The sequence below is a fragment of the Dendrobium catenatum genome, unplaced genomic scaffold (genome assembly GCF_001605985.2).
Source record: "Dendrobium catenatum unplaced genomic scaffold, ASM160598v2 fragScaff_scaffold_1136, whole genome shotgun sequence".
NCBI classification, from domain to species: domain Eukaryota; kingdom Viridiplantae; phylum Streptophyta; class Magnoliopsida; order Asparagales; family Orchidaceae; genus Dendrobium; species Dendrobium catenatum.
The window spans coordinates 408,036-427,272 of record NW_021319598.1 but is presented as its reverse complement, the minus strand read 5'-3'; the positions used below and the strand labels follow the sequence as shown (position 1 = coordinate 427,272).

The window sequence follows — 19,237 nt, the reverse complement described above, 5'->3', positions numbered from 1 at the left end:
TGTTTTAGTTAAGCCGACGCAAAATGTTCGCCGCCAGAAAGTCCGCCGTAAAGTTTCTGGCGAACATTTCCGCCGGTAGTTTGGTCACAGTTTCCGGCGTATATTAATCCACCGGAAAATTCTGACAGTAATAAGTCATTTTCCTGTAGTGTAACAAAGTCAAACCTGAGAAAGAAGTCCCAATTACATATAATCATTTTAAACTCTCAAAAGGATTGATCATATTGCTTATATAATAACATTTTCAGCTCACATGTTTAATGTTTTAAATGTTTTTCATGTGTTAATATTAATGTTGAGACAATGTGTTACTAATATGGATTAGGGAAGACCACATGATGAAATTATGGTGTAGAAATATCTAAAATATATTGAAGAACATGAAAAAAGATTGGACTTCGTTGTTAGAAGGCTAAGAAGCAAACAAATACATCATGCGAAGGTGAAATATAGACACATATTATAAAAAGAAGCAACTTGAAAAAAAAATCAAAACAAAGAATAATTGTTAAGAAAAAGAATTTTGAAGATAAAATTCTATTAAGAAGCAGAGAATTATAATATCAAAAAAATATTAACATGGAACATCGAAATTTATACTTAAAAAATAAACTATTTTTCATGTCTTAAAAATCATAATTTTTTTTTATAAAATTCTAAGTTTTATTTATATCACTTTCATTGGTAAGTATGTTAGCTTTTATTAATTACTTTCTTTCTTAATATGTTATCCTAAAGTCTTGATTACTTGAATAATTAATAACATTTCTATCAACGATAGAATGAATTAGAGATTTGACCATTTGATCAGCTTCATGAGTTTGCAGCTAGCTATCAGGATAGCAGCATCACTAAGACGCTTCTATGTTGTTTTCATCCAACATGAATCAAGCAAAGTGAAACCACAATTAATATTTATTTTGTTGAAAAAGATTATTTAAAAAGTTTAGTTACCATATGCGACTCAATGACTTCATTTATTTCTCATTCGTCAACTTTCTTTATAACTCTTTCTTTGAAGAAGATGAATAAAAAGAAAATTTTAGGACATTTAAGCCCTTTATACAAATTCATATACATATCATATAATCTCTTAAGTAAAAACTCTACCAATATAAAAAAAATTGCGTAAATTGATAATAAATATCAAAAGTAAATTTTTATATAATACCTAAATAATATGTTAAATGATGACATATTAACTTCCTATTGAATTATGAATTAATAAATTGACATACATATAAAAAAAAAATTATACAAGATCTAAAGTGACAAGTAATAAATTGAATCCAAAACAATATTGAATATAGAAATTGCAAAAAGTATCATCCATCATGTTCAAGTCCAAATTTTCTTTTTTATTGATTCTCTACTCATTAACATTTAATTCTTAATAAAAGCTTAAATAGTTGGCAACAACTTAGACATTATCTGCATTGTCATCACTGAGGTGATCTTTATATGAGTTGTTGCATAACAAATCGGTCTATCTTTGATTCACTCGGTAGAGTCGAACACCTCCCAATATGCTTCTTTTAAATTTATTTCAATCATATTCATCTTTTAGAAATATTTTTATCAACATAAATATGAGATTAATGCTCCAAAATTTTTAGGGTGGTTGTGTACAGCTTTCAAGTGATTGTCGGTGACGACTATATGGTGTTGGCTATGGCGAAGGTCGCGGGATGGTGGTAAAGGCAATCGAGAAGAAGTTGTTGCGCTCGAATGTGCATGAAGGTGTGATTTATGTTAGTTTTAACAAAGAAATATACAAATAGGGTGAGGCGTAAGCCTCACGCTAGAGAGGCGAGGCGTGCCTCAAGGCATACCTCAGCCAAGCTGAGGCGCAAGCCTCATAAAAAAGCTAGAGGCGTAAGCCTCGAGGAGTTTTTAACTAGGATTGCGCTGAGGCGGGCCTCAAGACGAGCCTCATATTGCACAATCTTAAACAATGTCACAAAGTTTGATGACACAAGAGCCTACATTAGATCGATGATTATAAAAGAACTTTAGTAGATAGAATTAAAGAATCTTCGGAGGTAGTAGTGAGTATTAAAAATTATTAGAATTTATTTGAGCAAATTCATTAAATGAGGCAGAAGAATACTTTTGATGAAGAATGCATTTTAATGTATACGTTGCATTTATGGGTTCCGAGTGATTTAGATCATAGGAAAATAATTTTGTAGGAAACTTATCACTCAATATATGTGATTTATTTAAGTAAAAAGATGTAGAAATATTCAAACAAGTATTTTGGTTGTCAAACATGAAGAAAGATGTTACTAAAATTGAAATGTGTTAAATTGTTAAGATTGTACATCATATATCAAGTGGATTGTTATAGTCGTTATCTATTTTAGAGTTAAGTGGGAAGAAATTATATTAAACTTCTATGAGATTTCCCAAATGCAGACAAAGTCATGATTGAATTTTGGTGATGTTTAACATGCTGACTAACTTCATTCACTTTTTGCTTATCAAGCAAATAAATTCAATTGAGAAACTTATAAGAGTGTATGTGAATTAGATTATTAGAGTACATGGCATATGAAAAGTAATTGTATATGATAGAAATAACAACTTTACTTCTTAATTATGGAAAAGTATATAAATTTTTTTGTTATATCTCATTATAGTATTTCATCCAAAAACTAATGGTCAGTTAGAAAGGATTACACATGTGTTGGAATATTTATTAAAATTATATATTTTAGATTTTAGAGGTAGCTCTGAATCACATTTACTTATAATAATAGCTATTAATCTAGTATTAAGATGACATCCTATGAAGAATTATATGACAAAAAAGTATAGAATTCCATTAAGCTAGGTTGAACTGGGAGAAAGATAACAAATGGGTTCATAATTAGTTGATGAGTTTACAAAAAAATAGACTACTTAGAGATAGATTAAAAGTTATTGAGGATCATCGACATAAATATTATGAACTAATGCAAAATTGTAAAATTTGATGTTGGTGATTTTTAACTTGTAAAAATTAGAATTATGAAATGTATAACATAGTCAAACCTGAGAAAAAAGTCCCAATTACATATAATCATTTTAAACTCTCAGAAGGATTGATCATATTGATTATAGAATAACATTGTCACCTCACATGTTTAATGTTTTAAATGTTTTTCATGTGTTAATATTAATGTTGAGACAATGCGTTACTAATATGGATTAGGAAAGACCACATGATGAAATTAAGGTGTAGAAATATCTAAAATATATTGAAGAACATGAAAAAAGATTGGACTTCGTTGTTAAAAGGCTAAGAAACAAACAAATACATCATGCGAAGGTGAAATATAGACACATATCAAAAAAATAAGCAACTTGAAAAAAAAAAATCAAAACAAAGAAGAATTGTTAAGAAAAAGAAATTTGAAGATAAAATTCTATTAAGAAGCAGAGAATTATAATATCAAAAAATATTAACATGGAACATCGAAATTTATACTTAAAAAATAAACTATTTTTCATGTCTTAAAAATCATATTTTTTTTTTATAAAATTCTAAGTTTTATTTATATCACTTTCATTGGTAAGTATGTTAGCTTTTATTAATTACTTTCTTTCTTAATATGTTATCCTAAAGTCTTCATTACTTGAATAAGTAATAACATTTCTATCAACGACAGAATGAATGAGAGATTTGACCATTTGATCAGCTTCATGAGTTTGCAGCTAGCTATCAGGATAGCATCATCACTAAGAAGCTTATATATTGTTTTCATCCAACATGAATCAAGCAAAGTGAAACCACAATTAATATTTATTTTTGTGAAAAAGATTATTTAAAAAGTTTAGTTACCATATTCGACTCAATGACTTCATTTATTTCTCATTCGTCAACTTTCTTTATAACTCTTTCTTTGAAGAAGATGAATAAAAAGAAATTTCTAGGACATTTAAGCCCTTTATACAAATTCATATACATATCATATAATCCCTTAATTAAGAGTAAAAACTCTACCAATATATCAAAATGAGCCACCGTTCGGCACCATTTTAAAAAAATTCAAACCCAAACACCATATTATCCCGGTTCGAAGGCTCCCTGCCGTAGACCGCGGTTTGGCACGAACCGATCGAACAATTTCATCGCGTTTCCTAACAAGCGCCAGCAAGTCTGTCTAAACACGGAGAAATGGCTTTACCTTCTTCTATCGATCAGTCGTTGATCCTACTCGGCGTTTTCTTGCTTCCCCTCAACCTTCTCTCTTTCATCTATGGCTCCCTCCGGCGTACCGATGGGCGGGAAGCTCGATACTTCCGACCAGCAATCATTTCCGCTTTTCTCATCTCTCTTTCGACGATCCTTGCCCTCTCCGAACTCGATCCTTCCCCGTTGAAGCAACCGATCTCAGAGTTGAACGAGATGAAGGCCCAGGTCACCAAATTGGGTAATTTTATGCGTCTTTTTCTCATATCATTTTCGGTATGATACGATTTTGGAGAGGGAGAGAAAGTTTTGAGTTTTAAATTGGATTTCAATGTGTTCTGTTTAGTTTGATGTAGATTGAGGTATTCTGATATCGGAATGCTAGCTATTTTTTGATGCAGAGCTCCTTTTGGAGGAAAAAAATATGCTCTTAAATTCAAGAATTCTTGAAATTGAAAAGAGCAAAAAGTTGATTGAGGAGATGGATGGGAAGATTGAATTTCTGCAGAGAACATTGAATGATGTTAAGGTGCGGTTTTCATATATTACAAAAATTTAGTTCCTTAGCGCATTTCTTCTAGCAGGAGCAATTAATTATTAGAAAATGTACTTCATCGTTGACTTTTGTTCTACATGTGAATAATTGGCCAAACCCTAATTTTATTTCATTAACTGCGATGCAAAGATAAAGATAGTGGCAACATGTCCCAAACTTCTGCATGGATATTTGTATGGATCACTATAGAAGTATTTCCGAACTTGATTTGCCACAAATGCTACTTTTACTCCTTGTACTCACCGACCTTGCCAAGATCTTACATTCTGGTTGTTTGTACTTTAGATTGGAACTGATGTGATTAGAATTGAGGATGAAATGGTTTATCATGGCTTGATTGAGTTTGTCTTAAACTTAAACTAAACAACTACTTGCATACATTAATTCATGCTTAGTCAATCCTAATTTTACTGATATGATGGATAGTTTAATTCAATTGGCATCCTTGATATGATTTCAAACTTCATAATTCATGATATATAGATGTAGAGTAGAGTATTTTTCGTGAGTTATTGGGAGGGGAGTTCTTAGTGGTTAAATATTATTATTAAGATCTTGATCTTTAGCAATACTTGTAATACCCATGGTTTAAAATTACGCAATATGAGGCTCGCCTTTGCGCAATTCCAGTAAAAAACGCCTCGATGCTTACGCCTCGAGTTTTTTTTTTATGAGGCTTGCGCCTCAACTTGGTTGAGGCCCGCCTTGAGGCCCCTCCTCGCCTCACTGGCATGAGGCTTACGCCTCATGCCATATATATTAAAACTTACATAAATCTTGAAGAAAATTCCCGACATTGGACTCTATAAGAGAGGAGGAAGGGGAGAGAGTAGTTCACCATAATGATGTAACTTAGTGATGACAGTGTTGATGACGTATGAGTTCTTATGTGATATTTCATTGCTATTTATTTTTGGAAATTGGAATTATATGTTAATGAAAAGAATACTAGGATTTGAGAAAGATAGAATTTTGAGTTGAACTATATTTCATGTTGTCTTATTATTGAGATATTTTGATTTCACTTCATATCTTATGCTTTTTTATATTTTATATTATTCACTCATTAGTATATAAAAATTTGATCATTTTATGTTTACGCAATCTTTTGATTTTGAGGCTTACGCCTCAAAACGCCTTGAGGCTTATGCCTCGCCTCACAAATGAAAAAGCCTCAATGCCCGAATACGCAATTTTAAACATTGGTAATACCATAAGAGGAGAATAATATAGCTAACTGCAAGAGATTAAGAGAAGAAAATGTTCCGCCAATTATACTTGTTGGATCGAAATCTGTTTGTGGATAACACTCGACTTTAATAGCAGACGAACTTTATGAGGGGTGATCTGGAACCTATGTGAGAATGGAGAGAACTTAATATTTTAGAAAATATTCGTGGAGAAGTTTTCATGGGGATCAAAATCTCAAATAAGTTAAAAGTTACAAAATACTCATTTTCACCCTTTATTCATAGGGGTCTAAGAGCTATAAGAAAGGCTACTTCTGAAAGAATAAAATATACATTAACTAAATGACTCTCAGTATATTCTGCTCTGTGTTGCCTCTTGATTGGTTGAAGGGGTTGGCATTGAATGGCTTTTAATGATCTGTCTTTGGGGTGAGTTCAGTAGTGTTGAGTAGGTTCAATTGAGTACGATTGGGGTGTCCATCAGCGAGTGTCGAGTTGAGGAAGCTTGTGACTGGTAGGTTTTCTGAGGTTATTGACAACTTGTGATGGGGCCTGGGGTCACCTTAGAAGAGGAAGACAAGTGAGTTTTTATTGCGGAAACGAAGAGCTTAATGTTGGACGGCCGTGGAAAGTCGAATTGAGGTCCCCAAGAGTAGACACGTTCATGTAGTTAAGCTTTGGATAGCATGAACGAGGATACTTGCTATGGATGACAGCGAGTGACTCTGGTGGTTGACTTCTTGTGTGGCAAGGGATGAGTCGCTTGGTTTGTGAGGAATCCTGATAACCACCTATGAGTGACGACTCCTTTTGTAAGCCCATGCAAATAATGCCTGTTGATTATTGAGATAAGTTCTTCTATAATATTGATTTAGAGAAAGCATATGATAAATTTCCAAGAGAAGTGCTATGGAGAGTTATAGAAAAAAATGGGGTTAATAATGTTTATATTCAAGTCATTAAGGATATGTATGCAGGAGTTGTTACTTGTGTTCAAACACAAGGTGGTTTAACTAAGTATTTTCCTATTTTAGTTGGATTACATCAAGGATCAATCTTAAGCCCATATCTTTTTGCTTTAGTCATGGATGTTCTCACTAGACATTTGTAAGAGGTTGTAACTTGGTGTATGCTTTTTGTTGATGATATTTATTCTTATTGTTAAGTCTATAGAGGGAGTTGAAGGTAAACTTGAATTATGGAGGTCAACCTTAGAGTCTAAAGGCTTTCGTTTGAGTATATCTAAAATTGATTATATGAAGTGTAATTTTAGTAATAATAGATCTAGTGGGGGGATTGTGACTTTGGGCGATCAAGTCATTAATAATAGTACACATTTTAGTTATCTTAGGTCTATTGTTCAGTTTGATGGTGAAAAAGATGGGGATATTATTAGTAGAATTCAAGTTGGATGGTTGAAGTGGAGGAATACATCGAGCTTGTTGTGTGATAGAAAAGCCCCCCTCAAACCTATGGGGAAATTCTATAAGATGGTGGTAAGACCTACAATGCTTTATGGTGCATAATATTAGGAATTAAAAGAGAAATGAGGATGCTCAGGTGGATGAGTGGCTTTACTCTTAGAGACATGATATGAAATGGTCATATACGATTCAAATGAGAATTTTCCCTAAAGGATTGGTTAGAAAATATTAAAAATAATCCTTCTTTATTAGATTTAAATGAGAATGACTCTTAACACGTGAAGAAAAAGAATTCATGTAGCTGACCCCACAGAATGAGATAAAGGCTTGATGTTGTTGTTGGTGCTAATTTCTATCTTCTCGTTGAAGATATATTTTAATAGCATTTCTTCCCTCACTTCGTCCTCACCATTTATTTGATTTAACATTAATTGTGAGTTAGAATATGTAACTAATTGAGTCGTCTCCAATGCTGAGACGAGCAAGGTCTCGTACTCTGCTTGATTATTAGTTACTTTGAACTTATATTTTGATAGCTTATGTATTGTCGATTTCAATTAGGCTCTTCAAAACCATGCCCGCACTGAATCCCTGCTTACCCCAAGCTCCATTGATGTAGAGCATCTAATACTACAACTGAGCCGTCGCTTCATGCTCGTTGCCCTTTATTAAAGTTGGCAATTGTTTGAGCCTTGATGGCCTTCTTTGGTCTATATATAATTTGGAACCAACTTAGCTCTACTCACCATTTATATAGCCTTCTAGAATGATCAGGCTTGACGAGCAATGCTTTGAGTGGATGATTAGTAACAACTTGAATTGGATATGCTAGGAAGTAAGGTTGCAATCATCTTGCTAAGGCCATTAGTGTCCACAAAAGCTTTTTCTTGATGGGATACCTTTACTCTGCTCGTCTTAATGTTTTTGCTTATAACCCTTTTTCTCTAACTAGCACTGAACTAATGCATCCTTATCCACTCCTAAATACAACTGCAAGTCCTTTTGCCCAGTCTAGGACTTTGGAGTTGAGGCGATGAGAAGATAAGGAGCTTCAAATCTAGAAGGCGATCTCACATGCTTCACTCTAAGAGAATTTATTCAAATTTCTAAGCACCTTGAAGAATGATGAGTGCCTCTCTCCTAGTTTATAATGAAGTGGTTGAGTTTAGTGACTTGCCAAGTGAGTTGATGTATTTCCTTTGTTGTCCTTGACGACGACATCTATAAAATTGCTTTCACCGTATCTGGGTTCACCTTGATTTCCTCTAGGATAAGTAAGAAGCCAAGGAACTTGCCTGACTCTACATAAAAGACGCACTTTAAATGATTAAGTCTCTTGTTATACCTTTTGAGGGTAGTAAATATTTCCTTCAGGTCTTCTATGTGCTAGTTGGACGGCTTGTTCTTCGCCAGCAAATAATTTATATACACTTATATATTCCTCCCCTTCTGATCTTGGAAGTCCCTATTCATCATTCTTTGATAGGTCACCCTTGTATTCTTAAAACTAAAGGGCTTGAACTTGTAGTAATATAGTCTTTATGCAGTGATGAAGACAATTTTTTTATAGTCACCTAGGTGCATCCTTATTTGGTAATATCTTGAGAAAGTTTCAAAAAAATCTCATCATCGAATACCCCACTGTTAAATCAACCAAGGCATCAATCTTCGGTAGCGAGTAACCATTCTTTGGGCATGTTGAGTTCAAGTTAATGAAGTCCACACGCATTCTTTACTTGTCTATTACCTTCTGCACAATAACCATATTTGAGATCTAGTCTTGGTACTGAACCTCTCTATCTATTAGTTTTTGCACCTCCTGGTTTATTGGCTCGTTGAGTATGGCTGCAATTTTTCTTATTTTCTATGTTTTTGGCCATGCATCCCTCCTAACATTCAATTTATAGCAGATTATTTCTTCACTGATGCCTGAAATTTCTGTAACTGTCCAAGTGAGAGGTTGTCCTTGAGAACTTGAATGAGCTCACATATATGCTCTTCATTGAACCAAACACTTATTCTAAGGGTCCCACCTGACTTGCCTTCCATTGCAGGTGCTTCTTCAATTGTCTCCATGGTATCCAAATCTAGCCTTTGCTCCATGTCGAGTTGCAGTACTTCTTCTGTGGAAGTCGCCACTTTCCCTAGTGCCCTCAGGTAGCAAATGCACGACTAAGTTGCTTCTTTCGTAAGGCGACACCATGATTTTGAAAGTATTCAACAGGGGTTTGCTAAAAATGGCATTGTAGATGACTGAGGCGTCCTCGATAATAAAATAAACCATGTCAATATATTGGTTTCCTCCCACACTTTAGGTGATGGGCTAGATGAGTACACCCTCCGTCTATCTGCGCTCCCTTAAGAAGCCATAAAGTGGACCTATAGTGGGATTGAGTTGGGAAGCAAGGATATTTATTTTTTCTAACATAGATTTGAAAATAATATTGGCATAACTCTGTGTCTATCAGAATGCTACCTATCTGATAGTTGGTGATCAAGGTTGTGATGATGATAGTGCTGTTGTGGGGTTTTTCTCCTATAAGAGCTTGCTAGGTAGTCATCAGGTTCACTTTTCTGAATCTCTTCTTTTTCATAGTCGCTGACGAGTTGACTAGCTCTCTACCCATGAAGGAATGCCCTACTCTTGGATGTAAGAAAGCTGGGATAAGTTCACTCTTGTTGTTTTCCATAGAAGGTTTCTCTGGGTGCCGACTGGGGTTAAGCACGAACTTCTTCAGTTTTCTTGCTTTGATGAGTTCTATTAATTCTCGAAGTTGATGACACTTCTTCGTATTGTGGCCATGATCATTATGGAAAATACAATATCTTGAGGTGTTATAGTGTGTGCATTCACCTTCATTGGTGTTAAGCCTTTATTGACTTTTTGTTCTGAACAACCTCAATTAGCTCGGTCATATACGCTCTCAGTGGAGTACAAGTAGGATAAGTTTGGGGATGATGCATGACTTCTCCATGATAGAGGCAAGTGGCGTAAAGGGGCTCCTCCACTCTTGTCTTAGGTGGCCTTGCAATCCTTAATGACTTAGGTTGCAATCCTTAATGACTTAGGTTGCTGGGGAACTCCATGGTACTCTAGGTGGAAACGATCTCATGGTGGATTTAGTAGTTTGTCCCTCCTTTCTATGGACTGTCTCGCCTTGATTATTGATCTCTCGTATGGGCGAGTTCATATGGGTGAGTGGTTGTGTTGGACTTAGTACTTTCTTGCACTCTTCAGTGCAAACATTATTGTTGGCCAACTCAAATAGCTTAGCAAGTATTCTAAATTGTTGCAGGCCGAGTGCATAGCGGAAAGGACACTCTCATAGTCCTTGGGTTAGGCAGCTTGGGCGACTGCAGGTTCAAGATCTTTAACTTCAAGCATCTCTCTTTGAAACCACATTATGATGTTGCTTAGCGATTCTCCTGGCTCCTATCTCATCTTCAAGAAAGCTTGCCAGTTGTTCTGAGCACTGGCAAATAATGTTTTTTCAAACTCCGAGAAAGAGGTGATAACTTCCACTATTAGGCAAATGAACAACCTTTGTGCCGACTCCTTCAATGTTTTGAAACTAGCAACACTTGAGAGCATCATTAATATTTAGGAGGGAAGTAATTAATTCAAAAGTGGCAATGTGATTTACTCGTTCAATCTTGCCTATAGGACTCTAAGTGAGGCACTTTGAACCTGGGAGACGGCCTAGCCTCTACGATCTCTTTTGAGAAAGCATTGGTAAGTTCATGTTTAGCTCTTTTGATTTACTTGGATAGGTTTTCTCCCTTTGAACACACTTGAAAAACCCTCATAGGGCATCTTGAATCATCTTGTTCAAAGTAATGGGTGACCTAAAACTTGTGTGAGAATGGAGAGAAAACAATATGTTAGTAGAGAAAACATATAGAGAAATGCTTAAGGGGCACAAAATCTCAATAAGATAAAAGATTCAAAATATTCATTTTCACTATTTATTATAGGGATTCAAAGGTTACAGAAAATGCTACATCCAAAAGAATAAAAAATATATTGGTTGAATGACTCTTAGTATAGTCTGCTTCCTGATTGGCTGAAGTGGATAACACTGAATGACTTTTAATGATTTGTCTTTGGGTCGAGTTTAATAGTGTTGAGTAGGTTTATGCGAGTATTCTTGAGCGAGTCCATCGAGGAGTGTCGTCGAGCTGAGGGGGCCTGTGATTGGAAGGCTTTTTGGGGATTCTTCTCAATTGTTTGTTTATAAAAAAGTTTTTTTTATTTTACAAGCCAACTACAATAAATATCATATCTTGATTTATTTTTTATTTTTTATTTTTAAATATCATATCTTGATGTTTATATACACCTTCATCATTTAACTATATATATATATATATAATATTATGAAAAGTTGTTTTAAATTTTTTTCTTAGATTTATATTTGATCTTTTTTTTTTAGTTTTCAAATGCAAACAAAATGTATATCAAAATCATCATCATGTTTTCAGCCACAAAAAAATTTAAAAAAATATTGCAAGAATAGGACAAAAAAATATACATAATTGATATTCTTAATCAAATCCTACATATTTTTTTGAACTAATTATGTCACTTTCAAAAGGTATTTCTATACTAAAGTTATTACATAGAAAAATGATCTTTCATTATTACTCATTTTCATAACAATTAAAAAATAGAGAATATATATACATTGGGAGAAGATAACGTAGAAAATGCAATCTATGGTTGAGATGAATCAAGCTTTAAGAATCAAATGGTTCAAATTTAAAGAGGACATCATCAATGGTAGTTAGGGGCAAAAAGGCTTTTTAGGGGGGTAAAAAGGCTTTTTAGGTTGGCAAAACTGAATTTTTAGGAGGGGCAAAAACGATTTTTTACTCTCCTATAAGTTAAAAATTTTTTTTTGAGGGGGGGCAATTGCCCCCCCCCCCCCCCCGGGTTACATAGGGTTCCGCCCATGAATACAATACTCAAGTAGACTTCAAGAAGATGACACATTGAATCCTTCTTTAAGCGTTGAAACTTTTAATTACAAATTCTTATTTAAACTTTTTTCTGTGTCAGCATTCATACAAAATTTCTTAGGGAATGCTCTGCGGTTCTTCCAAAAAAAGAATAAATGTGGCAACTTTTAGTTCATAGTTCTATTGTGGAAAATTAAGCTCCTAGTTTTGGTTGCTCAACAAGCTTATTTATTTCTTGAATTATTTTTGGTTTTGGTTTTTAATCCTTAAATGGGGTAGAGCATTTGGCTTATTTTTATGAGGCATTAACCTATGATTACCTTTCTTATTCAGTTAGTAAAATTCCTTTTGCAGGTCTCATATGGTGGGACCTCAGTTTTTGATGAAAAGATTAAAGTTATGTATGACGAGGTCTTGCTGGTTCCTCCCACACTGCTGTTTTTCTAGTCATTGCTATTGCTTGAAAATGCAACTTATTTATTTCATTGGTGATAATTGCTTAGGTGCAGCAACTGTTGGATGAGTCTAGAAGGAATAACTTCAATATTCATGTTTCAGAGTCCAAAACATGGGAAGCAGAGAAAAAAGTGGAAGAAGTAGCTTCGAAAGTTGAACAGGTCTGATTATACTTCAATAACAGGCCTCTTCTTGTTATTAGCTCTTGAATCCTATTAGATTTGAAAAGGTTTTCAGCAGGGTCTAACATTGTGTTGCTATCATAATTTGATTTGCATGTATGCTAATGCGAAAACAAATACGAGTAAATACAGCAATTGATCGGTAGGGCCGTATGTGGCAAAGCCATATCGCTATAGTAAAGTCTAGGCACAGCACAAGCGTATGGAACGCACATTTATTGTTTGTTTGCAAATTTTTTCCATCAACCACAACAACACACTTGTCACTGTATTCAGGCCATACAGCGCGTCGCTTCCAGGGGACGCCCTAGCATTAACACAATTTCTTAAAGGATTCATGTCATTTTTGTTCGACAAGTTTTACGCTGGCTGTCGACTACCTAACGCAAATTTTTTCCATCAACCAACGACACAAAATGCACAACTGAATATAATAATAAACAATCAAACACATCAATACAATTCATTAAGTATATGTCATAACCAAATAATTTAAGGGATTGCATAATTGGTGCTTTTCTAAAAATTATTTAGACTTGAGAAAATTTGAAGGAGTGTGGAATTGAAAACTAAATTTACAAAAAAGTAAGTAGATGCAAATTGATGACCACTGCAGGACTAAATGAAAACTAGCAAGAGATAACACAAAATCTTTATGTTATTCGGCCTCCAATCAGCTTACGTCCTCGCCTAGACCTCAACTGCCTTGAATTCCACTGTACTGATTGTGCTACCTCCAGATTCGCTTCTTTCTGCGGCGGATATGCTAAAGCCTATACTCTTTCATGACGTGCAAGAGCTACTAAAAAATCTATGTTACAAAAATTTTAAAACGGGTTCCAAAGTTTTCTAAAACTTTGTAAGAAAAATAAAAATAACAATCTAACAATTTGATCTAAAAAAAGTTGATTGAGGAAAATTAGAAAAAAAATAATATAAAATGATTTTATAGACTTAATGATTGTTGAACTACTTAAACAATTACAAATGATGTTACTATGCTCAGAGCTTTGAAAGAGATTTGATGTGCTCAAAAATTAATCAAGAAGAAAGTTCTGTTTTGAAAAAAAAAATTGAGAGATTTTTCAACAAAACATTATTGGCTTATTCTTCTACTAGTCTTTCTCCATCCATATGCTTCAATATCATATTATAAGGAATTAAAAATTTAAGAAAAATATTTTAAAAAATTTTTCAAGTGGCTCAATGCTTAATAGCCAACTTATATAGCCATTAGAAATAAATTTGAGTTAAAAACCATGTTTTAAACAAAAAAAACCATATAATATGATAGATATGTAACAGTGATGAACTTTCTGTAAAGAGAAGGAAAATATGTAAATATTTCAAAATTTTGACATGAGGTTGTTGGTAGGAAATAGAATTCAATTGAATTAAAAGTGACGTTTTTAATTAAAATCATATAATCGTTTGGAATACTTTATAAATTCTATTGAAGAGCTGTTTGAAATAAATATAGTATTTTGGAAAATTTTATGAAATCCATTTGAATAGCTGCTTTAAATAAAACCATATAGCCATTTGAAATTATGTGCATGAATCATCAACTAAAAAAATGTGCAAGGCTGATATATCGATTGTTATATTGCTATATAATATAAAGGTATGTAGCCATTTAGAATTATGTGCGTGAATAATCAAGCAAAAAAGTGCAACGAAGATATATACTTTGATGTATGTTGAATATTAATTAAAACTTTAAATCTTTAATTATTTGATCAAATCTAATTATGAAGTATACACATTCTATATGATTTCAAATCTACAAAACTAGATCAATTTAATGAACCTAAAATAAAAACTAATTTTTCTGTAATAAAATAAAATTAATTTTAATTATTAAAAGATATAAAATCTATTGATTGAATTGACTCCTAAAATTTCACTGAATTTTTTAACATCCTCAAAAGCACTTAAAGTATTTAACAATTAATTTTAATTATATTTAAAAAGTATGTAATTATTTTAAATGACTTTAATCTTAATTCGTTCCTACAAAATTTGTTGATTAGAGCTTGAGGTTTAGACATCATTTTGTAATCAAGAACTTACCTACTCTAAAGACTAACTAGGATTTTAATGAGCTTTTCTCGATCAATTCTAATGATCTTTTTGAAAACAAACACGTAATCTTGAAATCACTCAAGATGAATGATTAGACCTAGTAATCATGTGATTGTTATCATAAAAAATAAACTCATACACATCATTTGTACATGGGGTGAAAAGTCTCCCCTTTTGCTGATGATAAGCTATGTTGGCTAATGATTAGGATGGGTCTGCAAAATGATATTGGTCCCTCAACTATGTTATAATTTAGTACCATAACTTCTATAATGAATCTCACCTTGAATATATGAATATGAAAGCAATTAAAATCAACTAATATTAATTACTCTCTCCCTTTTGACAACATAAAAAAGAAATGCAAATTGATGAAAGAAGAAAACATACATATTATAATGTACATTAAAAGCATATAACATTAAGTGTAAAAAGAAAAAAAAAAAAAAAAAAATTAGGATATAACATTCATACTTTTCTCTTAAGTTCATAACAACCATCTTCATTTGTAGTTTTGTGAATACAACAACAACAACATCAAGCCTTTGTCCCACTACGTGGGGTCGGCTACATGAATCCTTTTTGTCCATTGTGTCGATTAAAAGTCAAATTCTCATCTAAATCTAATAAAGAAAGATCATTTCTAATATTTACTAACCAAGTCTTTTTAGGTCTACCTTTACCTTTCTTAACATAAGCCAAATCTAATACATCAACTTTCCTAACCAATCAACTTTCCTAACCGGGTCATCAGAAGGCCTCCGATTAATGTGACCAAACCATCTAAGGCGACACTCTCTAATCTTATCTTCCATTGGAGCTACTCCAACCTTTTCACGTATATGCTCATTTCGTATCCTATCTCTAAGGGTCAAGCCACTCATCCACCTAAGCATACTCATCTCTGCAACACTTAACTTAGTATTATGCTTCTCTTTTAATGGCCAACATTCGGCACCATAAAGCATTGCAGGTCTCACCACCATCTTATAGAATTTTCCCTTAAGTTTAGGGGGACTTTCTGTCACACAATAAGCCCGATGCATTCCTCAATTTCAACCATCCAACTTGAATTCTGTTGATAATATCCCCATCAATTTCACCATCACTCTGAACAATAGATCCAAGATATCTAAAACGTCTACTCTTATTAATGACTTGATCGCCCAAAGTCACAATCCCCTCACTAGGTCTATTTTCACTAAAATTACACTCCATATATTCAGTTTTAGATCTACTCAAGCGAAAACCTTTAGACTCTAAAGTTGACCTCCATAATTCAAGTTTACCTTCAACTCCCTCTCTAGTCTTATCAACAAGAAGAATATCGTCAGCAAAAAGCATGCACCAAGGTACATCCTCTTGCAAATGTCTAGTGAGGGCATCCATGACTAAAGCAAAAAGATATGGACTTAAGGCTGATCCTTGATGTAATCCAACCGAAATAGGAAAATACTTGGTCAAACTAGCTTGTGTTTCAACACAAGTAATAGCTCTTGCATACATATCTTTAATGATTTGAATATAAGTATTATTAACTCCTTTCTTTTCAAGAACTCTCCATAACACTTCTCTTGGAACTTTATCATATGCTTTCTCTAAATTAATAAATATCATATGTAGATCCCCCTTATTCTCTCTATATTTCTCCATCAAACCTCTCAATAAATGTATGGTTTCCATAGTAGACCTACCCGACATGAATTCAAATTGATTTTGAGAAACATTAGTATCACGCCTCAACCTATGCTCCATAACTCGCTCTCAAAGTTTTAAAGTATGACACATTAATTTAATTCCTTTATAATTTGCACACTCCTGTGCATCACCTTTATTCTTAAAAATAGAAATTAACACACTCATTCTCCACTAATCTAGCATTTTTGTAGTCTTCAAAATAGTATTAAAAAGTTTAGTAAGCCAAGAAATTCCTTCATATCCTAAGCATTTTCACATCTCTATTGGAATATCATAAGGTCAAACTGTTTTCCACACTTCATTTTCTTTAAAGCTTCTCTAACCTCAATTTTACTGATATGATGATAAAAACGAAAATCTTTATTTTCATTTAGGGTGATAAAGTCACTAAAGTCAATCATATTTTCACATTCTTCATTAAAAAGTTTAGCAAAATAACTCATCCACCTTTGTTGAATAACATCTTCTAAGAAAAATATTTTTTGATCTTCATTCTTAATACACTTCACTTGAACTAAATCCTTACTACTCTTATCTCTTTGTTTGGCTAACTTATACATATATCTTTCTCCCTCCTTAGTATCTAATATATTATATAAATCATTAAAAGCTAAACTCTTTGCATCGCAAATAACTTTCTTAGATTCCTTACAAACCTATTTATAGCTTTCCCAATTATCATAATTTTTACATTTAAACCAGTTTTTTTAACAAATTTTCTTATTTTTTATCTTTTCTTGCACATTTGGATTCCACCACCAACTATTTTTACTATTAGGAGCTTTTTCCTTTGAAACTCCAAGCACATCTTTTGCAATATTCTTAATATCACAAGCCACTTTTTCCCATATAATATTGGCATCTTCATGTACAGACAGAATCTTAAGATTTAAAATCTTACTCTAAAAAATATTTTTGTTAATATTCTTTAAATGCCCCAATCTAATCTTATAATATCGTTTTACTTTATTTTTTATTATCTATCCCTTTATCTTAAAGTCCAAAATTAATAATCGATGTTGGGTACATAAATTTTCACTCGGAATAACTTTTCAATCTTTGCAATCTAAACGATCTAATTTTATTATAAGAAAATAATCAATTTGGGTTGTACTATATCCATTTTTCTAAGTGATGAGATGCTCATTTCTTTTCTTAAATAAGGTATTAGCAATTGAAAAATCACAAGCTAAACAAAAATCTAATATGGTCTTGCCACCTTCATTTGTTGTTCCAAAACCATAGCCACCATGAATGCTTTTAAAATCATCTACCTTTCTACCAACATGTCCATTTAAATCTCCTCCAGTAAAAACTTTTTCTTCTAGAGGTATCTTTTGTAATAATTCTTCTAAGTCATTTCAAAAATTTAATTTAGAACTCATATCCAAACCTACTTGAGGAGCAGATGCACTTATAATATTAACAATCTTATCATCAACAACAATCTTTAAAGATATAATTCTATCTTCAATCCTATTAATTATTTTAACATTATCCTTCAAACTCTTATCTATAATAAGACCTACACCATTTCTAGTACGACTCCTATCCGAATACCAAAGTTTAAATTCTAAACTATCAATTTTCTTAGCCTTATCTCCAACCTATTTAGTTTTCTGAATGCACAAAATATTTATCTTCCTATGAATCATAATATATATTAATTCTATTAATTTTCTTGTAATGGAACCTATATTCTAAGTTCCCATCCTAATTTTAGTTTCATAGACTAGCTTCTTTGTCCACATCTGTTCTTGATGTGGGAACCCTTGTCTATTTAACACTGCACCAGGGTGCCGGTGCAGCGGCCCTTGCACACTTGTCACTGATTCAGGCCATACAGCGCGTCGCTTCCAGGGGACGCCCTTGCATTAACACAATTTAATAAAGGATTCATGTCATTATTATTCGACAAGTTTTATGCTGGCTGTCGATTACCTAACGCAACCCTCCACTTTTCTCATTCAGGACTTGGGAACAGTAGTGTTGTAGTTTTGTGAATATGTTTGTGTTAACCTCCATATAATATCCAAAATTGAATGAAACGAATGCATGCCGACTGTAATCCATGGGATCCACGATATCTGCCCGAAATCCCGACTGAAATCCCCGGAATCCTGCTGAAATCACGCTGGCAGCGCCGATTCACGTCGTTTCTCTGCGATTCCTTCCCAAATTCCGCAGCCTCGATCGCACCCCTTAGACGCCTTTAAAAGCCGATCGAACGAAGCTCTTTGCCCGCTCGCTGCTCCACACACGAGAATCCCGAACTCCTCTCTTCCCTGTCTTCCTTCTCCGACTAAGCCCACGAGCTCCAGTAGCCGGATCCCTTCAGTCACAAGTCCCGAACTCCACCTCATTGTCTTCCGACCTCCTCGACCCAAACTCTCCCGCTCGAAGCCAGATCCCATCGGATCCATCCCGATTCCCTTGCTTCTTCCGGTCCATAGAGAGAGAGAGAGAGAGAGAGAGAGAGAGAGAGAGAGAGAGAGAGGAGAGAGAGAGAG

The 19,237-nt window shown here is 33.6% G+C and overlaps 1 protein-coding gene across 2 annotated transcripts in view; it reads left to right on the top strand.

The window, feature by feature from the left end:
• Positions 1–4,061: 4,061 nt before the first annotated feature.
• Positions 4,062–19,237, top strand: part of LOC110112215 — a 46,373-nt gene continuing 31,197 nt past the window's right edge. The window contains exons 1-4 of one of the 2 annotated variants that reach the window (XM_020844358.2): positions 4,062–4,418; positions 4,579–4,706; positions 12,661–12,717; positions 12,816–12,923. In XM_020844358.2, coding sequence (XP_020700017.1) covers positions 4,163–4,418; positions 4,579–4,706; positions 12,661–12,717; positions 12,816–12,923 — 549 coding nt within the window. In that variant the 5' untranslated portion in view covers positions 4,062–4,162. Of the gene's footprint in view, positions 4,419–4,578; positions 4,707–12,660; positions 12,718–12,809; positions 12,924–19,237 lie in introns of both variants that reach the window. The other variant, XM_020844357.2, reaches the window with a different exon arrangement.